The sequence below is a fragment of the Chanodichthys erythropterus genome, chromosome 2 (genome assembly GCF_024489055.1).
Source record: "Chanodichthys erythropterus isolate Z2021 chromosome 2, ASM2448905v1, whole genome shotgun sequence".
NCBI classification, from domain to species: domain Eukaryota; kingdom Metazoa; phylum Chordata; class Actinopteri; order Cypriniformes; family Xenocyprididae; genus Chanodichthys; species Chanodichthys erythropterus.
In genome coordinates, this window is record NC_090222.1 from 37258549 (window position 1) to 37278913 (window position 20365).

General features: G+C 37.4%; 1 protein-coding gene across 4 annotated transcripts in view; it reads left to right on the plus strand.

Moving 5' to 3' along the window:
• ubr5 (ubiquitin protein ligase E3 component n-recognin 5) overlaps positions 1-20365 on the plus strand; it is a 51913-nt gene that overhangs the window by 11396 nt on the left and 20152 nt on the right. For 2 of the 4 annotated variants that reach the window (XM_067411545.1, XM_067411562.1), the window contains exons 6-33: positions 596-866; positions 1786-1945; positions 2036-2185; positions 4370-4581; positions 5788-5907; positions 6149-6259; positions 6607-6761; positions 7482-7599; positions 8023-8207; positions 8301-8410; positions 9928-10040; positions 10327-10470; positions 11694-11805; positions 11888-12042; positions 12140-12337; positions 12865-13075; positions 13700-13826; positions 14870-15021; positions 15107-15202; positions 15962-16085; positions 16168-16265; positions 16349-16503; positions 16643-16734; positions 17635-17781; positions 17933-18051; positions 19252-19378; positions 19479-19608; positions 19828-19988. In XM_067411545.1, the coding sequence (XP_067267646.1) occupies positions 596-866; positions 1786-1945; positions 2036-2185; positions 4370-4581; positions 5788-5907; positions 6149-6259; positions 6607-6761; positions 7482-7599; positions 8023-8207; positions 8301-8410; positions 9928-10040; positions 10327-10470; positions 11694-11805; positions 11888-12042; positions 12140-12337; positions 12865-13075; positions 13700-13826; positions 14870-15021; positions 15107-15202; positions 15962-16085; positions 16168-16265; positions 16349-16503; positions 16643-16734; positions 17635-17781; positions 17933-18051; positions 19252-19378; positions 19479-19608; positions 19828-19988 (4053 nt within the window). The remainder of the gene's footprint in view (positions 1-595; positions 867-1785; positions 1946-2035; positions 2186-4369; positions 4582-5787; positions 5908-6148; positions 6260-6606; positions 6762-7481; positions 7600-8022; positions 8208-8300; positions 8411-9927; positions 10041-10326; positions 10471-11693; positions 11806-11887; positions 12043-12139; positions 12338-12864; positions 13076-13699; positions 13827-14869; positions 15022-15106; positions 15203-15961; positions 16086-16167; positions 16266-16348; positions 16504-16642; positions 16735-17634; positions 17782-17932; positions 18052-19251; positions 19379-19478; positions 19609-19827; positions 19989-20365) is intronic. The other 2 variants (XM_067411554.1, XM_067411569.1) reach the window with 2 other exon arrangements.

Sequence of the window (20365 nt, forward strand, 5' to 3'; positions counted from 1 at the left end):
TAAACTGTGTGCTAGTAGAGCTGGACAATATAGCTCAAATTATAACCTGATATTTTGAACCAACTTAAATATATTTTATAAAATATTTTTATAAAATATAATACAATTTTTATAAAATATAAAAATATTTTTTTTGTTTGTAATGAAAAACAGAGCAAACGTTTGCTTTTTTTTAGTAGTCATTGTTACAAAGTAGATTGAAAACATTTAATTTAAAATGTGCAAGTAAAAATATTTAATCATTTTTATTTATGAACTAATATAAAATGCATAGTGTTAAACAATTTTTTATATTATATAATTTTTATTATTCTTATTATTGTTATATATAATATTGTTTATATATTTAAATATGGATGAAAAATTAACGTTTGAGTCCCAATGCAAATGAGGATTAAACTTGACCACTGTAACACTTTTTTTTATAACATTGTTTTAATCAGAGACACTAAAAACATCAGTCCTAATGCTCTCATATTCATGAGACAAGGAATGTAAAACTAGTCCCTAAACATGGTCTGTTGGAGTTCAGTATCTCACACACAGAGAATCTTGTTGGCTGTATTCTGATCCTGATTGTTGGTGTCCCTGACAGGAGCCGCTGGAGTTCAGGAGTAAATGGCGGGGGCAGTGGAGGCGGGGGCAGTAGCGGCGGAGGCTCAGGAGGCGGCAGTGGGAGCGGAGGGGGTGCTGGAGGAGGTGCTGGAGGAGGAGGATCTTCAGGCCGCTCCTCCACAGCAGCCCGAGATTCACGCAGACAGACCCGCGTGATCCGCACTGGCAGAGATAGAGGCTCCGGCTTGCTGGGCAGTCAGCCACAGCCTGTAATTCCAGCCTCTGTCATCCCAGAGGAGCTCATCTCTCAGGTAAAATCTTGCTTCAGGGGGCCTGTTCCACATTCCTGACTTTTACTGTTTAAGCTGGATGTGCTTACCACGAGTCTGTTTAGTAACTTAAATGTAATGTGTGCATAAATTAAAATTTTCATTTTTTTTTTTACTCAACGGCCTTTCATTTTCAACTGAGAAACATTAGACATGGTTTAAAAAGCAGAAATAATTTTGTGACCATTTAGTAAAATAACTCATGTTGTGTACACACTAAAAGATTTTTAAAATGTGAGAGGCCACAAAAAAAAATCCTTAATTTAATCGTTTCGCTCCTATGGTGCGTGTGGTGTGCCATGATGTGTCAAAGAGAGCACACCACACACAGATTTTCAGCCAGAATCCCGACTGTAAACATGGGAAATCTCGCAAAATCTTTTGAGACTTCAGAATGAACATGGTGGATGATAGACAGGAAGAAATTACGGTTATAGTGCTTGGAATGTTTTTGGTGTGTGTTAAAGGACACGTTGTGTAAACACTCGTGCTGTTGCCACAAATCGACCAAGCTTGTTTGTCTTTGGGGTTCTCCCCACACATCCGGATTTTTGATTCGTGATCGAGGCGGCTCCGACGTTCTTCCCAGAAGATTCATTCACTCTTAACGCACCTCACACCACAGGAAAATCTGATAAAATAATCTGTAGAACCATCAAGATAATTGGGACATTACCTAGGATTGTCGGAAGGGGAGAAATTGGCCCAAAATCAGCCCGTTTATCTTGTGGTGTGTACCCAGGCTGCAACTAATTATTATTATTTTACTTATTTATTTAAAATAAAGTATTTATTTCAGACCTTTACACTAGGGGACAGACAGACAAGACAGACATGGGGATTATGTGAGCCAGACCTGCTGTGAAATTTCATAATCGTTTGGCTCTGCTTCTCCAACCAGGCCCAGGTGGTTCTTCAGGGAAAGTCCAGAAGTGTCATCATTCGAGAGCTGCAGCGCACAAACCTTGATGTGAACTTGGCTGTAAACAACCTGCTGAGCAGAGATGATGAGGATGGAGATGATGGAGACGACACGGCCAGCGAGTCTTACTTACCTGGAGGTAAACGGACACAGTAAATGAGTCACAGTTAAGACTGTCATTTTCACCTTTAACAAACTTTTATGACCAATACCTTTCATACTTCTACAGAAGACTTGATGTCCCTTCTAGACGCGGATATTCACTCCGCTCACCCCAGCGTGATCATTGATGCAGACGCCATGTTCTCTGAGGACATCAGCTACTTTGGCTACCCCTCTTTCCGACGCTCTTCCTTGTCTCGTCTCGGCTCCTCACGAGGTAAAGGCCAAAACACAGTCATGCTTGCATACACTTAGTGCTATGACGCCATTCAGCAAGATGCTTGTGCCACAACCACTTTGTTCTTTGTTAACGCTGTAGTTTTAATATATAAATTCACTACTCGCAACACATTCATGCAGATGTGAAACATGAGGACGGTGCTAACTTTGTTGGGTTGAACAAAAAATCAAAGCAAAAACTTCATATGAGACACTTGAGTTCAAATAGTAGAAATCATTATAGAAAACTGATATTGCACACTCTAAATTCTGATTGGCATCAGCTGAAATCTGTTGTGATGCATCAAGTTGCAATGTTTCTATGCAACTGTAAATTACTCATCTTAAGTTCATAACTTAATAAATTTAGGTTATGTCCCACTCTGTATTTTAGCATTACTTGAATCGTGCAAATAGGGCTGGGTGATAAAACAATAACGATAATTAACATAATATAATTTTCCTCGATAAAACCGATATCAAGAGTTTGGTAAATGTTCGATATAATGTTTATGCACTAAAAGCAGAACGAAACAGCGCTACTCATTTGAACCGTGCCACACGGACCATTTCGCCGTTCAAATGGCAGTGCTTACTAGAGCAAATGCGTTTACTCTCTGATTGGTCTCAGTGCGCGAGCACTAAACAGTTTGAATTCAGTGAAGAACACAGATGTCTTGGTGATTTAAACTAGTTTTAAGCCTGATGATACAGCGCTGACAAACACTGCGCAACGATACAGTCAGAAGGCTTTTCAATCCCAAATCAGCATCATTTACCATGTATTTACTGTGGTAACACTATCTGCACCATGGCATTGTTGCAGAAATGTGGGATATACATATTGAATTTTATTATATTATGTAGACATTTATTAAATGTATTAAAGGTGTAATGGAATATAATTACAGCTATTGCATTCGTTCATTAATACTAAATGTATTTAGGCTAAAGTTTTTCATACTGATACCATAGAAACCATATCAGGTTTGACAGGTTTTGCCTATGGTTATCATGATCTGAATGCATGCTGCTATGGATGACCAGTGGTTAATTTTAATAAACTCAATCAGTCAGAAAATTGTAATTTTACTTTAACAAAAATGGTCACATTTGTAAAAAATTGTAACAACCTAATTTTTAATAATGAACAAAAATTCATATTTGCATCCTAACTCAACCTACTACTAAAGTTACTCTCAAATGTGCATTTCTAAGAGACAAAATCTATAATATTATGTTAACATTGCAGCCTGCATTGCAAACTGTGCTGAAGATGCATGTCATCAAAGACAGACAACACAAACCGGTTTCATATTTGAAACGATATCACCTGTTAACACATGCAGAAACCTAAAAGATTCATTTTTCTAAAAAGATATTTATTTTATTAAAGAAAAATGACTAGAAAAGTAAAGAATTCAAAAACATGAAGTTATGTTCTGACAATAAAGAGTAGTTTTAAACCACAATTAACATATTTCTACAGCTTTTACTTGGGAGCAAAAATCTGCCTTTAAACTTGAAAGAAATAAAGATTTGACATTTATCATGATAATTATCGATATCGACTGATATGAATTTTTTTGGCCAGATCACCCAGTCCTGTGTGCAAATAACACCGACCGAATTATAGAGAAAAAAAAACAGCATCCGTGGCTATCAAATACTTCAAGATGCCTTGCTGCATGTTTGTGTTGTGTGTGAGTGTCTGTGCTTTGAGAGAGTGTCCAATTGTCCTGCATGGTCATAGTCGTCGTTTCCCTTAATGAGCCCTCTGCGAAAGGCCCTGCAGTGCAGACAGTTACCTTTAAGACCCTGCAGATTATACCCATACATGTCAGCAAATGCTGGACACCCCTGTCAGCAAGATCTTTCCGCTGCTAATGCGACCCAGCAGCTGACAAAGCCAGTTATCAGTCTGTATAGCGTCTATATGTAGCCCAATCATTTTTAAAATGGGGTCCATCACCTAAATGGTCATGGATCCTTTTCACCAGCGGTGTCATTTACGGCACAGTTGTCAGTTGTTTCTGGTGGTTGGTGTCACAGAAGTACAGCAAATAAATTTTTATTACATATTATAGTACTATCTAATTTGTATGAAATCTCACTATTCCGAGGGTCTTTCCCAGAGAGTGGCTTACTGTTATCCCACTGGTGTGACCCTATTGCATACCAGTTCTCCTTCTCCCCCTAGAGCGAGACTCGGAACTGCTCCGTGAGCGCGAGTCGGTCCTGAGGCTGCGCGAGAGGAGGTGGCTGGATGGAGCCTCCTTCGATGCGGAGCGTGGCTCCACCAGCCGCGAGGGAGAACCAAGCCTTGACAAGAAGAGTGTGCCGCTGCAGAGCCCTGTCACTCTGGGGGAAGAGCTCCAGTGGTGGCCTGATAAGGTGGGCCTTTAAGCCTTCACTGTCCTAGAATGCCAGGTTTAAGATTACTTTGGTGCATTTTAAGTTGTGATGTATTTAAAGGAAAATTTCACCAAAAATGAAAATTAATTCAACCTTGTGTAGGTTCAGACTTTCTTCTATAGAATAAAAATCTATAGAAGAATGCTGGGAACCGAACAGTTTCGGGTCCTACTGACTTCCATTATTTGGACAAAAGTACAATGAAAGTCAATGGAAACTGAAACTTTTTTGTGTTCTGCAGAAAAAAGCAATGCATAAAGGTTTAAGACAATACAAGGCTGAGTAAGTGATGAGAGAATTTTAATTTTGGGGTAAATTATTCCTTTCAATTGTTTTGGTTCAGTGATTAAAGTTTTCAATTTCTGCATTAATTTTCTTCCTTTCTTTTTTGTTTTGTTTGTGGAGCTTAAATGCATCAAAATGTATTATAAATGTATAAAGTATTGTTATTTGAAAAACTGGTCATCCAGTTCGAGTCAGTCGCTGTGGTATTAGCAACCTCCATTTTGTTGTAATGTGGCAGCTATAAAACCTATTTAGTTTCTTAATACTTGACGCTAACTAACATTACTTGATGTTAGTTTTTTAAATATCGTATTTGACCTTTTATGAAATTTACAAGATTAGTTCAGTTTCACGTCAAATTGCATAACTTATTAATGTTTGCATTAAATTATTTTAACTTGAATTTTTTTTTTTAATTTTAAATTTTGTCATTTTGTTTTATGTTCTTCTATGTAGTTTTTATGATTTCAGTTTTAGTTATTGTAGTACTTCAAGTTAAACTAAATGAAAATGAGAAATGTTGCCTTGGCAACCAGCTAAAATAAAATGTTTAAGTTGTTGTAATTTATTTTATTTCAAGAAACACATGTTGTTTTAGTTTTATATTTGGTTATCAATAATAACCATGATTTTTGGAGTCAGTCACAACTTTTTAGTTGCATAAGCATTTTTCAGAAACTAATATAAGATTACATTTTCTAAGACTTTGGCATGAGCGTTTTAAACTAGATTTTGTTAAATTCTAATTTTATTATCTTGCACATCCTTATTTGACCTTTCAATTTAATGGCCAGCCGGTTTGAATAACACTTTAGGTGATTAGTTTCCAATTTAGTTAATAAATCATATTTTATATGTGTAGTTGCTGAGTTGTATATCCTTGGTTGTGTGATTCTTTAGGACTATGTAACAAAGTTTGTCAGCATTGGGGCTTTGTACTCGGAACTGATTGCCGTCAGTACCAAAGGAGAACTCTACCAGTGGAAGTGGAATGAGCCTGAACCTTACAGAAATGCACAAGTAAGATTTGCAATGCATATCAAACTGAATTGAGATGAACTATGATGCTATTGTCTTTTTAGAGCTGCTTTACAGCAGAATCCTGTTTGCATCATTGATAATTACTTTTCTGTTTTTACTGTAAAGATGATTTGACACAGTCTGTATTGTATAAAGCGCTATATAGATAAGGGTGACTTGACAAGGAATTTCTGTCATTACTGAATTTGATAAATCTCATAAGTCTTTTGTGCTTTCACAGAATCCTTCTATACATCACCCCCGTGTCCCTTTCCTTGGCTTGACCAATGAAAAGATCACCCACCTGTCTGCCAACAGTATTCGAGCCACTGTGGCCACTGAGAGTAACAAGGTAAGAAGACGTTGTGGTGTCACTTAACAATAAAGTTCCATTTGAAAATCTTTCCAATAAGAAAATCATGATAAGAGCTGGCAGGTACAATAAGATTGGGTAACACTTTATTTTGACAAACACTGTAGTTTCATTTGTATTAACTATAAATTACGCATAATTACATGCAACTAACCCTATAGTAAGTAATTAATATTACTCAGTACTAAAATGTATAATTGTAACAAGAACAATAAAGTGTAACCTAAGATTGTGCAAGAGCCAGTTGCAAAAATCAGTGATGCACAGTCTCTGACCAAAAATGTCCTCAGACCTCAAATATCTATTAACCAATCTGTATTGTGTAGGTGGCGACATGGGTGGATGAAACTCTGAGCACTGTTGCTGCTAAACTAGAACATGGAGCACAAACGTTCCCAGAGCTGCAGGGAGAGCGCATTGTCTCTCTGCACTGCTGTGCCCTGTATACCTGTGCTCAGCTGGAGAGCAGCCTTTACTGGTGGTGAGTTTACTGCAGGGATGTCCAAATGTTTTATAAAGGGGGCCAGATTCGATGTGGATTCGATCTGGGGGCCGGATATTTTATGTATTATATAATATAATATATTATTTTATTTTATTTTATGTTTTATGTTATTTTATTTTATTTTAAACAGCCTAATTTAATAGGTTAAATTTAAATATTCTTATATATTAGTTTGAGTTAGAACTCTGCTGTTATTAAAGTTAAAGGCTAAGTTCACACAAAAATAAAATTTCTGTCATTAATTACTCGCCCTTATGTCTTCCAAACCTGTAAGACCTTCGTTCATCTTCAGAACACAAATTAAGATATTTTTGATGAAATCCAAGAGTTTTTTTTAAATCCCCCCCATAGAAAGGAACGCTATTACGGTCAAGGTCCAGAAAGGTATTAAAGACATTGTTAAAGTAGTCATATTTAACAACGTTGGATGAGCTGCTTGTGTGTAAATTTACACAGTGTCACAAAATGAATCTGAAACATCTTTATTTTTTTTATTTATTTATGTTTAACTAAACCTCTCTCACCATGAATATAGCCATAGAAGCTGGCATGGCGTTAAAAAAAGAAAGAAAGAGAGAACATTGTGGCACACTTCACTCTGAAACTCACAGCGCATATATATTTAATTAAAATTGCAGCCTTCAAGATTTGATGATTACACAAACCAATAAATTCTGAATTTCTTTTTGCCTCTAGGGGTGTTGTGCCTTTTAGTCAGCGGAAAAAGATGCTTGAAAAGGCCAGAGCCAAGAACAAGAAGCCAAAGTCCAGTGCAGGCATCTCTTCTATACCCAACATCACAGTAGGAACTCAGGTGAAGAAACATGCTCTGATGGATGTCAGAAATTTACTTTTCCATTAAGGATTAATTTCTAGAATTCAGTACCTTATTAAATGTATGTCTTTTATTTATCTTTTATGTTAAATACTATTTATTATAGTATAGTATTTATTAAATCAGTCTGTCCAAATATTATAGGCTGTTACTTATACAATTTTATCAACATCTTCATCACTGGTGATTAATCTAAACACCTCTGATTGGCCTTTGCTTTTATGATAAATATGCGTGATTGGTTATGTTCAAAACTACAAAATACAATGCATACACTTATCTTTAATTTTGTGGTATTTTTGTTAATTTTAGTGGCATTTTTGCCTCAAGCACCTGTTAATTTCTGACCCTACTGAGGTGTTGCTTTTCGGAAACTCAGCTGTGATGTCTTTCCTCCCTTAGGTGTGCCTGAGGAATAACCCTCTATATCACGCTGGTGCCGTGGCCTTCTCCGTAAACGCAGGGATCCCTAAAGTGGGCGTCCTGCTGGAGTCCGTGTGGAACATGAACGACAGCTGCCGCTTCCAGCTCCGCTCACCCGAGAGCCTGAAAAACATGGAGAAGAACACCAAGACACAGGAGACCAAGTAAGATGGCTGTTTTTCTATGGCCACGCACATGCACCGAGGTATTTATGCTAAAAATAAGATGCTGATGAGTGTGCTTGTTCTTGTCGTCAGGACTGAGAGCAAGCCAGAGCTGGTGAAGACGGAAATGGGCCCTCCGCCCTCACCAGCGTCCACATGCAGTGACACTTCCTCCATCGCTAGCAGTGCTTCTCTGCCCTATAGTACGTACAAGGAATCGCTGTTGTACAGGGTTTATATTGGCCCAAACACTACCCTGTGCATTTCTACTGTCATTTTGCTAATTTCTCCTCTAGTATAAGTCTTCTAGTCTTTGCTCGACAATAATGATGGCCCAGGATCAGTATGTAAATTGATGTTCACCTTCCCAATTAGGCGTGTGCTGCATTTTTGTTGATTTGGTTTGTGTGCATGTAAAGCATGTTGTTAGTTTTGCTTTACTCGTGCCCTTCCTCACATTTTTCTTTTTAAATGCATAAGGACAAATGTTTATTCAGACTAGTGAAATTTTTAAGTGTTTATTTTATTGAACTTTATCTTTTTGCTCCTGTAGATTTCAATTGTAGTACATTTTTTTTTAAGTCCTTTTCTCCTGCAGTCAGAAATCTCCACTTCAGCAGCTTTTATTCTTATCTATATTCTCAAGGGTTTTTATTGAAGGCTTTGTTCATATATCATTTGCTTGGTTTTATGCATTTTATACCTAAAAACATGTAGAAAATGTGTTTTTTCTGCCGGATGACTGTATTTTCTGGATTGATTTAAAAAGTGATGTCAGAAATCCTTTGTTAAAAATTCTAATGTCAACAAACTGAAATAAGAATTTTGAACCTGGCCTAATCCAAGCTTTATTTCAGATTTCTGTTCATTTTATGTATGCAAATTAGTGCATATTAAATGAGATCATGCATAATTTACATATTAAAACATGACATTTCATAAATATTTTTTGCTATTCATAAAGGCACAGTATGTAAGATTTTAGGATTAAAATATCCAAAAACCACTAGAACAATGTTATATATTTTGTTGACTTTGTACTTGCATTATCCCAGATATTTCCAAGAATGTTTAAATCCAGAGAAATAAGCAATTTTAACCAGGACACGGACCTTCGGTTTAAATTTTTATTTTGTAAAATCCATCGAAACACCGTTTGATACTCCTATTTATCTAATGTGGTTTACCCCACATATGCTTGACCGGAAGAAGCAGAAGTGGTCGACTATGGCATAATAAAAGCTCCACTGCTCTTGAGGCGTCGCGCACGTCTCTCATTAGCGATCGCTCCGGCGGCCTCATTCTGCTCCCACATCACTCGGCCCTGCTTTGCTTCATACTACAGTAATGCTAATAATCTCATCCATGAACATGATTTCAGCCCGAGTCCCATCCTGTTTTTTTTTTGTTTTTTTTTTCCACCGGCTGTGAGGTGAAGATGACATCTCGCCATCATCAAGTTACACCTTTGTTTTGAATTGGCAAACTCTAGGGGCAAAAAATTACATATTGTGCCTTCAATGTCGTCAGTCCACTGGGAACGTTTTGTGATGTCCATTTATTCTATTATTCACCAGTGGGGGCTTGCCTTAAAAGATATTGCCTTTAACTAGAGCTTTTTAAACATTCCTGTCTGATCTTTTGTGAGATGCCATAAGATACTTGGCTAAGATGTGGCTGCAGTGTTGTCTTTGCTAACCGATTACCTGCTGTGCTACAGAGCGAAGGCGCTCAACACCAGCTCCAAAAGAAGAGGAGAAAGTGAATGAGGAGCAGTGGCCTCTACGAGAGGTCGTTTTCGTGGAGGACGTTAAAAACGTCCCCGTGGGAAAGGTGGGTGCAGGCGTACAAGTCGTCCAGCTTGATCCAGTGGAGACCAAAAACTACAAGCGTATTATTTTTCTCCACTGTTTTTTGTTTTTCTATATGCTTAATTATCCTAATTATTGCAATGTGTAACCTTTTTAATGTAATATGAATTTCATTATAATAGATGACGTTATACAAGCATACTGTGTTTTTCTTGATGTGATGTTCCTGACTGTGTTTTGTCTCTGGTCTGTGTGTGATGCTTTGCTATTACACCTCATTTGCAACAGTTCTCTCTTTTGAACTCAAGGTGCTAAAAGTCGATGGTGCATATGTTGCTGTGAAATTTCCAGGGACGTCGAGCAGCGTGAGCAGCCAGAGCGCAGCTCCCACTGACTCTGACCCCTCCTCACTGCTGCAAGACTGTCGACTGCTCAGAATAGATGAGCTACAGGTAAACGCCCACATGCAGCTGTAAAAGTGCAATTTTCTATTTGCAGAATCTCAAAAACATCATTGGTGGAGAATTCAAAATTTTTTATATTAAGCCTACCAAATATATATGCACAAAGGGAATATCATACGTTTATAATTGAAAGCTATAATTGAACAAAACACGAAATTGCCATTAACTACAATACAATATTATGATAAAAAAAGCTATATTATATGAATTCATTGATGTACCATTACGAAACTCAGTATGTGCTATCGGCACCATCCTCTGAAGGTTCTCAAATGGTTTCAAGACAGCGCCACCTTGTGGTCAAATGTTGTAATAACGTCTTTTAAAAATGCTAATAGCTTTATATAAATGTGGCCTATTGTAATGAGACAGGTCTTAATAGATTCCGTGGGTCATGCTGAGAACATTATTATCGATTTTGCCATAGTCAGCCAAACTTCCTGTCCACCAGTTTGATTTTCTTTAAAAACATACTTTTTCAAACTACAATTGGACCAACGGTCTAGGAGTATTCACCCAAATCGAATCGAAACATCATCAGACCATGTCGGTAAAAAGTTAAGGATTTCGTGTTGATAGACGAAACCCTTTTCATATACCACAGCAAAGAATTTGAGGCTTGATGCCAAAATGACTCTTGATGCTGTATCTCTGCAATGCTTTGACATATTGACACCAAACTTTGCGACTGTCAGTGTCACCTCAGTCTGACCATACCACATTAATTTGATCACAGCACCACCTATTGGTCAAAAATGATAAACCAGTAAACCTTTATTATTGACTGTATTTGTGATTTTTCAGCTCTTTTGCCTAAAATGATCTTTAATAGGTATTTAATTGCTCACTGTTGCAGTTAGTCTGATGCTCACAGCCATGTTGGCTGGCTTGTTGTGCCTTTGTGCTTGGCCCATAAATGCTGCTTGCAGCTTTAATTGTAAATGTAGTTGTTTTTTTTTTTTTTATGTTAAAAATTAGTTTTGTCAATAGTGTAAAATAATCACAAACAAAATCATGACTTACTAGTCTTTAGAAAGCAGAATTAAATGGAAATATTGGTGAATGATAAATAATTCATTACGTGTTAGTGTGCGTGTGTGTATATATGTGTATTTGCATATATTATATAACAAATATATTGTAAGTGCCTGAAAAATATCTATATAGATACTATTACATGACTTTAACTGAGACTTTTTTCTTTTGAACAGGTTGTTAAAACTGGTGGAACACCAAAAGTTCCAGACTGTTTTCAGCGCACACTTAAAAAACTTTGTATCCCAGAAAAAGCTGAAATTTTAGCTGTGAATGTTGACTCCAAAGGTGACTATTGTTTTCAGATTTATCAGACTTCATTTTGTTGTGAATGTTCTGCTTGACAGCTCTGATGTCTTGCGTCCTGCAGGAGTTCATGCTGTGCTGAAAACAGGCAGCTGGGTACGGTACTGTATCTTTGATTTGGCCACCGGCAAAGCCGAACAGGAGAATCACTTCCCTACCAGTAACCTGGCTTTTCTCGGCCAGAGTGAGCGTAATGTGGCCATCTTCACCGCTGGCCAGGTGAGACCATCACACAGCCTGATATGTTTCATACACCTGAGGAAGCTTTCCATTTCTCTTTGCCCGTTTTAACTTTCTCATATTTGCATGTCCACAGGAGAGTCCCATCATTTTGAGGGATGGTAATGGCACCATTTATCCCATGGCTAAAGACTGTATGGGTGGAATACGTGACCCTGATTGGCTAGACTTGCCGCCTATTGCCAGTTTAGGCATGGGAGTTCACTCGCTTGCCAACCTTCCCACTAACTCCACCATCAAAAAGAAGGCAGCCATCATCATCATGGCTGTGGAGGTATACTACATCAGCCCGCTAAAAAATAGTTATTTAGAAAAACTGAAACATTTAGGAGTGCATAAAAAACTTAAGGATTACAATGAAAATGTATCAAATAATTTTTCATCATAAAGGGGTACAAGGTTGTAATAGGCTTACAACCCTATAAAACATGTTACAATACAAACACCAAAAAGTAAACATTGTCATAATTCAAATGATCTGTTTTACTTTAAAATGTGTAGAGCTCATATTAATTGCATTAAATCATTGCCTTTTGAAGTTTAGTAATCATATTAACCCCCAAATTTAAGGTCACTTAAGATATTTAAGTTTTTATGACCTTAAAAAAACAACACCCTGAATTTAAGACTTGTGAACCAGCAGGGACCTGCTTTTTTATATTCGCACACATGCTCCTAAATATATTTTACAGTTCGCACACATCTATTTTTAGTTGCAAATGCGAATGAAACCTGACTGAAAGCGAATGCAAGTGAAGCCCTGTTTTCTGGTTGATATATTGTTTGCTCTTTGTGTTTTAGAAGCAGACGCTGATGCAGCACGTGCTGCGCTGTGATTATGAGGCATGCAGGCAATACCTGATTAGTCTGGAGCAAGCAATGCTGCTGGAGCAGAACCCTCATGCTCTGGACGTTCTGCTGGGTCACCGCTGTGACGGCAACCGCAACGTCCTCCACGCCTGCGTCTCCGTCTGCTTCCCTGTCAGCAACAAGGAAACCAAGGAGGAGGAAGGTAAACTTGCTTTTTTATAGTGTTATTTTAGTATCATACTATAGAGCTGCATGATTAATCATAAAAAGATTGCAATCTCAATTCAAACAAGCACACAATCTTATTCCTAAATGACAAATCAGCTATTAAACCTTTGACAGGTACAATCACAGCGAACATTCAGATGTTCATGCTGCCACTACCCAGAGACATCAAATGTCTGAAACTGCTTCAGAAACAACCACACAGTATCACGATTTCTGTTACAATAATTCAAATTTTCACAGAAGTACTGGGATAAAAGTTTATAATTTGGATATAAACACTGATGTCTATGATGGTGATCAAAATAGAATAAATCATCATTTTAAAGTAGCTTGACGCTTCAAATAAAGATGGTGTCATTATATTGTTGCACCAGTAGGTGGTGACAAGTGACTGTTAAAAAAAAATGTGTTACTGAATCACTCATTTGAGAGATTCGTTCAAAAAAGGTCATTCAGTAATGACACACGTGAAGTCTTACAATATGTAGTTTTCTGTGGTGACAAGCGAGGCAGAACATTAGGTTTTGGAAAATAGCTGATGTTGGATGTTTATGAAACCCAGCCTGAGATGACTACATTTATATACGATGTGTTTCAGAAGCAGAGCGTTCTGAAAGGAACACATTTGCTGAGAGGCTATCTGCGGTTGAGGCCATTGCCAATGCCATTTCAGTGGTATCCAGCAACAGCTCCGGGAATCGTACGGGGTCATCCAGCAGCCGGGGGTCAGTATTCAGAATTACTGGGATACAGAAAAGCATTTCAATGGAGAAGCATTTAAAAAATTGGTGAAAATGAAGAATAGAGCAAGGAAATGCATTTATTGTAGCATGATTGCACATTATCTGTATTACTTGATTAAATTACATTTACATCCAGCTTTTGGCAGGCATTTTTAAGCAAAGCCATTTTTTAAAATTGCATTCAAGCAGGGTTCCCATAGGTCCTGAAAATCTTAAATTTAATCATACTGAATTTAAGACTTGTACCTGGGAATGGAAAAACAGGAAGCACACTACAGCCTAATGTGATTATTAATCTTTAAAAGACTGATTGAATTAAATAAATGTGAGTGCATGCATGTTCTAAGTCAGAGAACATTGATCATTAAATTCCTGCAATGTGTATATTTTCTCTCTCTCTCTGTCTAAATATTATTGGTTATGCAGTACATTTGGCATTTAATTAATTGTAAAGTCTTGTAGCTTGTGTCTGAGCCAACCTGTCACAGGAAAGAAAGACTAAAATTTTTACAAGTAAAAAGATTTTACTAGTTTTGACAATAATTTTATTGCCTTGCCTTAAATACATAATTATTATTATAATGGCAAAATCAAATATCAATTAACCCATAGTTTGTATGTATTGATAAATATTTGTGCATAAAACATGTTTTATTCAATATACATGTTGAAATTGATTTGAGTATTTTAAACTTAGTTGAATGTGTGCTACAGCCTGTTCAATTAAATAAAAGAAACTGGAGATACATGATCTGTTTTGAGATTGAATGGGTTTGTTCTTTATGGATATACGGTATTAACTTTTTATTTGTGCCTTAAAAATAATTAGTCTTTTATTTATCTTTATTTATTTTAAAACTGCAGAAACCCTTTCAAGTTATACATTTTATCAGTTCTTGTATTCACAGGGAATCAAACCCATGACCTTAACGTTGCAAGCGCAATGCTCTACTGTTTAAGATTTAGTATTTGTTTGTTGATAGTGTACAGTTATTTCACTTTTGTTTTTATTTTCATTTCTGTAGATTGCGTTTGAGAGAGATGATGAGGCGCTCCCTCCGCGCTGCAGGTTTGGGCCGCCACGAATCCGGCCCTTCCTCCAGTGACCACCAAGACCCAGTTTCACCCCCTATTGCTCCTCCCAGCTGGGTACCAGACCCTCCACCAATGGACCCTGGTGAGTTCAGCAGTTCTTGGGCTGTAACAGATATATTGCATGCACGCGATAGCCTGATGTCTTACAAAACCATCTTCTCTGCTAGACGGTGACATTGATTTCATCTTGGCCCCTGCAGTGGGCTCCCTTACCACTGCTTCCACAGGCACCAGCCAGGGACCTAGCACTTCCACCATCCCAGGTACGTGAACCGGCCTCCCAAAGGACACTCTATGGCAGTGGTTCTCAACTGGTTTTGCTCCAGGACCCAGATTTTTCATTGATTATCAAGTGGTGACTCAATCAGACAGTGTTAAGGATATAACTGTAATGATAACTATATTGGTATAGACACTAACGGGCAGTATTGTTCTGCTTATTATAAATGCATTTGTTATCTGCAGCTTTAAATGCTTGAGGCTTTTAAAGCAAGATGGGTTCTGTTGATGATTGGCTGTGAAGAGTTTTTCATCAACTGCAAAAAATCATATTTTTTACATATGTAGATTTTTAAAGCTTTTTCTTTATAATTATAGTTATTGTCCTTGGTTTGATCTGTCCTTTTATTTTAGTAGAATTGATATTCTATTATAGTTTTTGTTTTAAAATTTTTTTTTTTCTGTTTTAGTAATTTTGTCTTTAAAAATCTATAGGAATTTATAGTATATATGCATAGTATTTATTAACTTTTAGTTTTTAGTTTTTTTTTTTTTTTTAATTTGGTTATTTTACCACTTGAACTAATTGAAAATGAGAAATGTTGCCTTGGCATTTCAAGTAACAATTTTTATTTTTTTTTAAAATCATATTTATTTATGGTTTTGGTTAAAAATAACCCTGAATCAGAATAGACTTGCAACCTATTTTTGGGTCAGGATCCCTCCAGTCAAGAACCACTGCTCTGTGCCATAATTTAAAGCTCTCTTTAGCAAGGTTTCAATCTTTCTCATGTCTTCTGAAGGACCTTCATCTGAACCATCAGTAGTAGAGTCTAAAGACCGTAAGGCCAATGCTCACCTGATACTGAAGCTGATGTGTGACAGCGTCGTCCTGCGACCTCACTTACGAGAGCTGCTCTCTGCCAAGTACGTGGCCCTGCTGCAGCTCTAAAGGATAGCCAATCTCCTTTTAGCTATCTTTGACCGTTTTTTTGTTGTTGTTTGATAGGGATGCTCGTGGAATGACTCCATTCATGTTGGCAGTGAGTGGGAGAGCTTACCCAGCAGCCATTACTGTTTTAGAAGCAGCACAAAAAATAGCCAAAGGTAAGTACATGGATGCAGGTCAACTAAATTAGTGCATGTTTCAAAACATCTGGAGACCCTAATGATCTTGTGTTCTTGTTTAGGTGAACCCGGTCTTGGAGAGAAAGAGGATGCAGCATCAGTGTTCATGGAGATGATCTGTCCTTCAGGCACCAATCCTGATGACTCTCCCCTCTACGTCCTGTGTTGTAACGACACTTGCAGCTTCACCTGGACTGGAGCAGAACACATCAACCAGGTACAAACGCCACAGCCTTTAATATAACCTTTTCACAGACTAATTATGATTATGCGTTTTCATAGTTATCAATATTGGAAATAGTGTATTTAGCGTATTATAGTGTATAATATGATTTACTGAACTTGTCTGTTTGCAGGATATCTTTGAGTGCCGAACTTGCGGCCTGCTGGAGTCTCTGTGCTGCTGCACTGAATGCGCCAGGGTCTGCCACAAGGGTCATGACTGCAAGTGAGTGCAAAATTGACACTTTAATTTTCACCACATTTCCCCTTTTGGAAGTGAGACATTCTTAAATGCATTGCACCAAGTGGCGTTGTTATCTGAAACAATCTGTCAAAAATAGTTATTAATTGAAATTAAACTAAAATAAAAATTTGATAAAATGAAAATTAGAAATCTGGCCCTGGCAACTAACTAAAATTTCGGTTGAAATACTAAAACTGAAATAAATATAAAAAAAAGTATATAACAAAATTACAGTTGATATATTACTAAAAACTGTACTTTTCAAAAATGCTAAAGTATCTTGTAAAATTCAATCTAAAAGTGCGTTATTGAACTGGTCTTTATTTTTGTGCTGGTCATAGTAAGTTTTATAGATTGGTGGCATGTTGACCAATTGAAATTGCTAATCTATTTTTTTTTTCAAAACAGCTACTTCCAGAGTTACATTTTAGTTATTATTAGGGGTGTGACGAGACAGTTAGCTCACAAAATGAGACCAGATTTAGTTCACAAGAACGAGATGAGGCATTTGTCAGACGCTTAGGCTCTACTGTGCAACAAATCCTCCGCCATGGGCTTGTCAGTGATTTTGTCACTTACTCTCATCATGTGATCAGTGAACTCTGATTCCTGCTGCACTATGTATGACTCTGCAGCTCATGTTGGATGAGCTGGATGGGATTGAAGTGACCATTGTCCAGCGGAATTAAATAGTTTTTATTTCTGGCATATTCTATCCTAATTTCACCCTCACACTCCATCATTGCAATATCATGAGAGCTTTTCACCTTGACGAGAAATCTCGTCACATTTTAATCTCGCGAGAGCTCTCGTCACACCCCAGCAAAGTAGTTCACTAGGTTTTAAAAACGGTAATGCATGCTCATCTTGTTTCTTCTCCAGGCTGAAGAGAACATCTCCCACCGCATACTGTGACTGCTGGGAGAAGTGTAAATGCAAAACTCTTATCGCGGGCCAGAAAGCAGCTCGTTTGGATCTGCTCTACAGGCTGCTGACCACCACTAATCTTGTTACCACTCCTAACAGCAGGTATGTTCACTAGGAACTATTGCACTTCGTGCCGTTTAAAAAAGGACCAAGACCTGTTCCAACTTTGTTGTCAAACCATTTTAGGGGGTCATCGGGGCAACCTACATTCTACATCATGAACTCTTTCTCCCCCTCTGTTTGTGACTGATAGGGGAGAGCACATCTTGCTGTTTCTGGTGCAGACTGTTGCAAGGCAGAGTGTGGAACACTGCCAGTATCGCCCTCCTCGCATCCGAGAGGACAGGAACCGGAAGGCTGCCAGCGCTGAAGGTCTGTCTTTGAGTAGGGAAGGGACCTGGGGCCGGATTCACGAAAATCTTCTTAAAGTAGTCAAGTCAAATTTATTTATATAGCACTTTTCACAATACACATGGTTTTAAAGCAGCTTTACAGGAAATCATGATGTTAATGTTTAAAATGTGTTAAAATCCTTATAGTCACATTTAGCAGATTAGAGCTTGGTGATAATATAGTTTACATCATATAGTTTACAGTACATTAAGTTAAGAAATTTCTTAGGAAACTTATGAACTTCTTGGAACTAATTTTAAGTGCATTAGATTAAGTTTTTAGAACATCTTATTTGTCTTAATAAAGAAAATTACAGGCTTTGGTGTTATCTTGATTGTATGGCGGTTCTTGCCAAAGACTCTAATCAACTCAATGAAAAACACTTGAAAGGTCATATTTTGGGCTGCCTGCAAATTATTGCAATCATAATATAATCATAAGCATGCACACTATTTTCACCACAAATTACTTGATGGGAGTTTAGCACTCTGCTTTGTTCTTGTTTTTTGTTTTTAATGCACCATTAATTTCACTTTTAAAGAGCCTGTCTCAAGATGGAGTGGTCTGTTGCATTCATTTGTGTCTATTTTCACTCTTTCTAGTGGTTAATGCGTCCTTTGTCTGTGTGTGCATGTTGCTGGAGTGATCGTGTCTTCGTATGTGCTGAATGCTGCTGAAAATTGTCATAATTATAAAATTAAGAACAAGGTCCCTATTTGAGTTGTTACTGAATTCGAATTCATGAATTTGAATTCAGCAAAGTGGCATCATGCATCGATTACTGGTGTCACTTCTCTCACACTCACATTTACAGGGGTTGGACAATGAAACTGAAACACTGGCCAATATAGTGTTGGTGGTTTCACGCATTTATATGCCAATCTCAAGGATTACAGAACCATTCTGGAGGACCATGTGCACCTAATGGTTCAAACATTTTAACCTTGAAGAGTGTTTCATATATAAAATAAGAAGGAAATCACAGTTAACGAATTTTCATGAATTTGGTTTAACTTTCGCTATAGTGCATGAAAAGTGGAGTAGTATCTTGAGATTTTCTTTATTTTCAAGTATTTCTTAACATGCCTTTTCGGTTTTGTTGTGCATGATTCATTAGTGCATTTATTGAGAAGGTTTTTTTTTTTGTGTGTGTGTGTTTATTACGTCTCTGTCTTTCAGACTCTGATATGCCAGATCATGACCTGGAGCCTCCACGCTTTGCCCAGCTGGCTCTAGAGCGTGTGTTGCAGGACTGGAACGCGCTGAAGTCCATGATAATGTTCGGCTCTCAGGAAAACAAAGACCCGTAAGTAGAACATTTAACTATCACCGCAAGCAAATTTCATTGGACACATTCTGCTTTCATTACTTTTTTTTGCTGACGTACCATGGGTGTATCATTCCAGACTAAGCGCCAGCAGCAGAATCGCTCACCTTTTACCGGAGGAGCAGATGTACCTGAACCAGCAGAGCGGCACCATCAGGCTGGACTGTTTTACACATTGCCTCATTGTCAAGTGTGCACCAGACATCACTGTGAGTGGAAGAAATGGCAGTTGTTCTTTTCAGACCTGGAAAATTCACAGAAAGTTCTGTTGTTAATTTTTGTAGTTATGCTTTGCTCTAGTCAAGTCACTTTTATTTATATAGAGCTTTTTACAATTTAGATTTTCAAAGCAGCTTCACAGTAATAAACAGAAATTAACTATATACGCTCTATACTTACTGTCTTCTCTTGTTCTCGCTGTTCCCCAGTTTATTGACACTCTGTTAGGGACCCTGGTGAAGGAGCTACAGAATAAATACACCCCCGGCCGCAGAGAGGAGGCCATCAATGTCACACGGAGGTTCTTGCGCTCTGTGGCCCGAGTGTTTGTCATCCTCAGTGTGGAGATGGCGTCATCCAAGAAGAAAAAGTATGACTTATTTACTGAACTTCACTTTGTACTGTTGTCAGTCACGCTGATGAATGGAAAAGAGAGTTTATGAAATATTGAGTTTAAAAGCAATATGTGAAATTAAATGCTTTATGCAACATAAAATAATTTTGTCTAATGACCTTATCTTGAAAGTCAATATTGTACACTTTTCATATTGATTTTTTTTTTTTTACCTTATAAAACCTATTGTAGTATTGATACACACATTTCTAAGGCCTCTAAATGATCAACATGATCAAAACTTTGCTTATAAATTGCAATTAATTAATTAATAAACCATTGGTTTGTTAAATTGGCCTTTTTCATGCTATAGCCGATAAACCAATGGTTGTAAATGGATCAAAAATCAAATC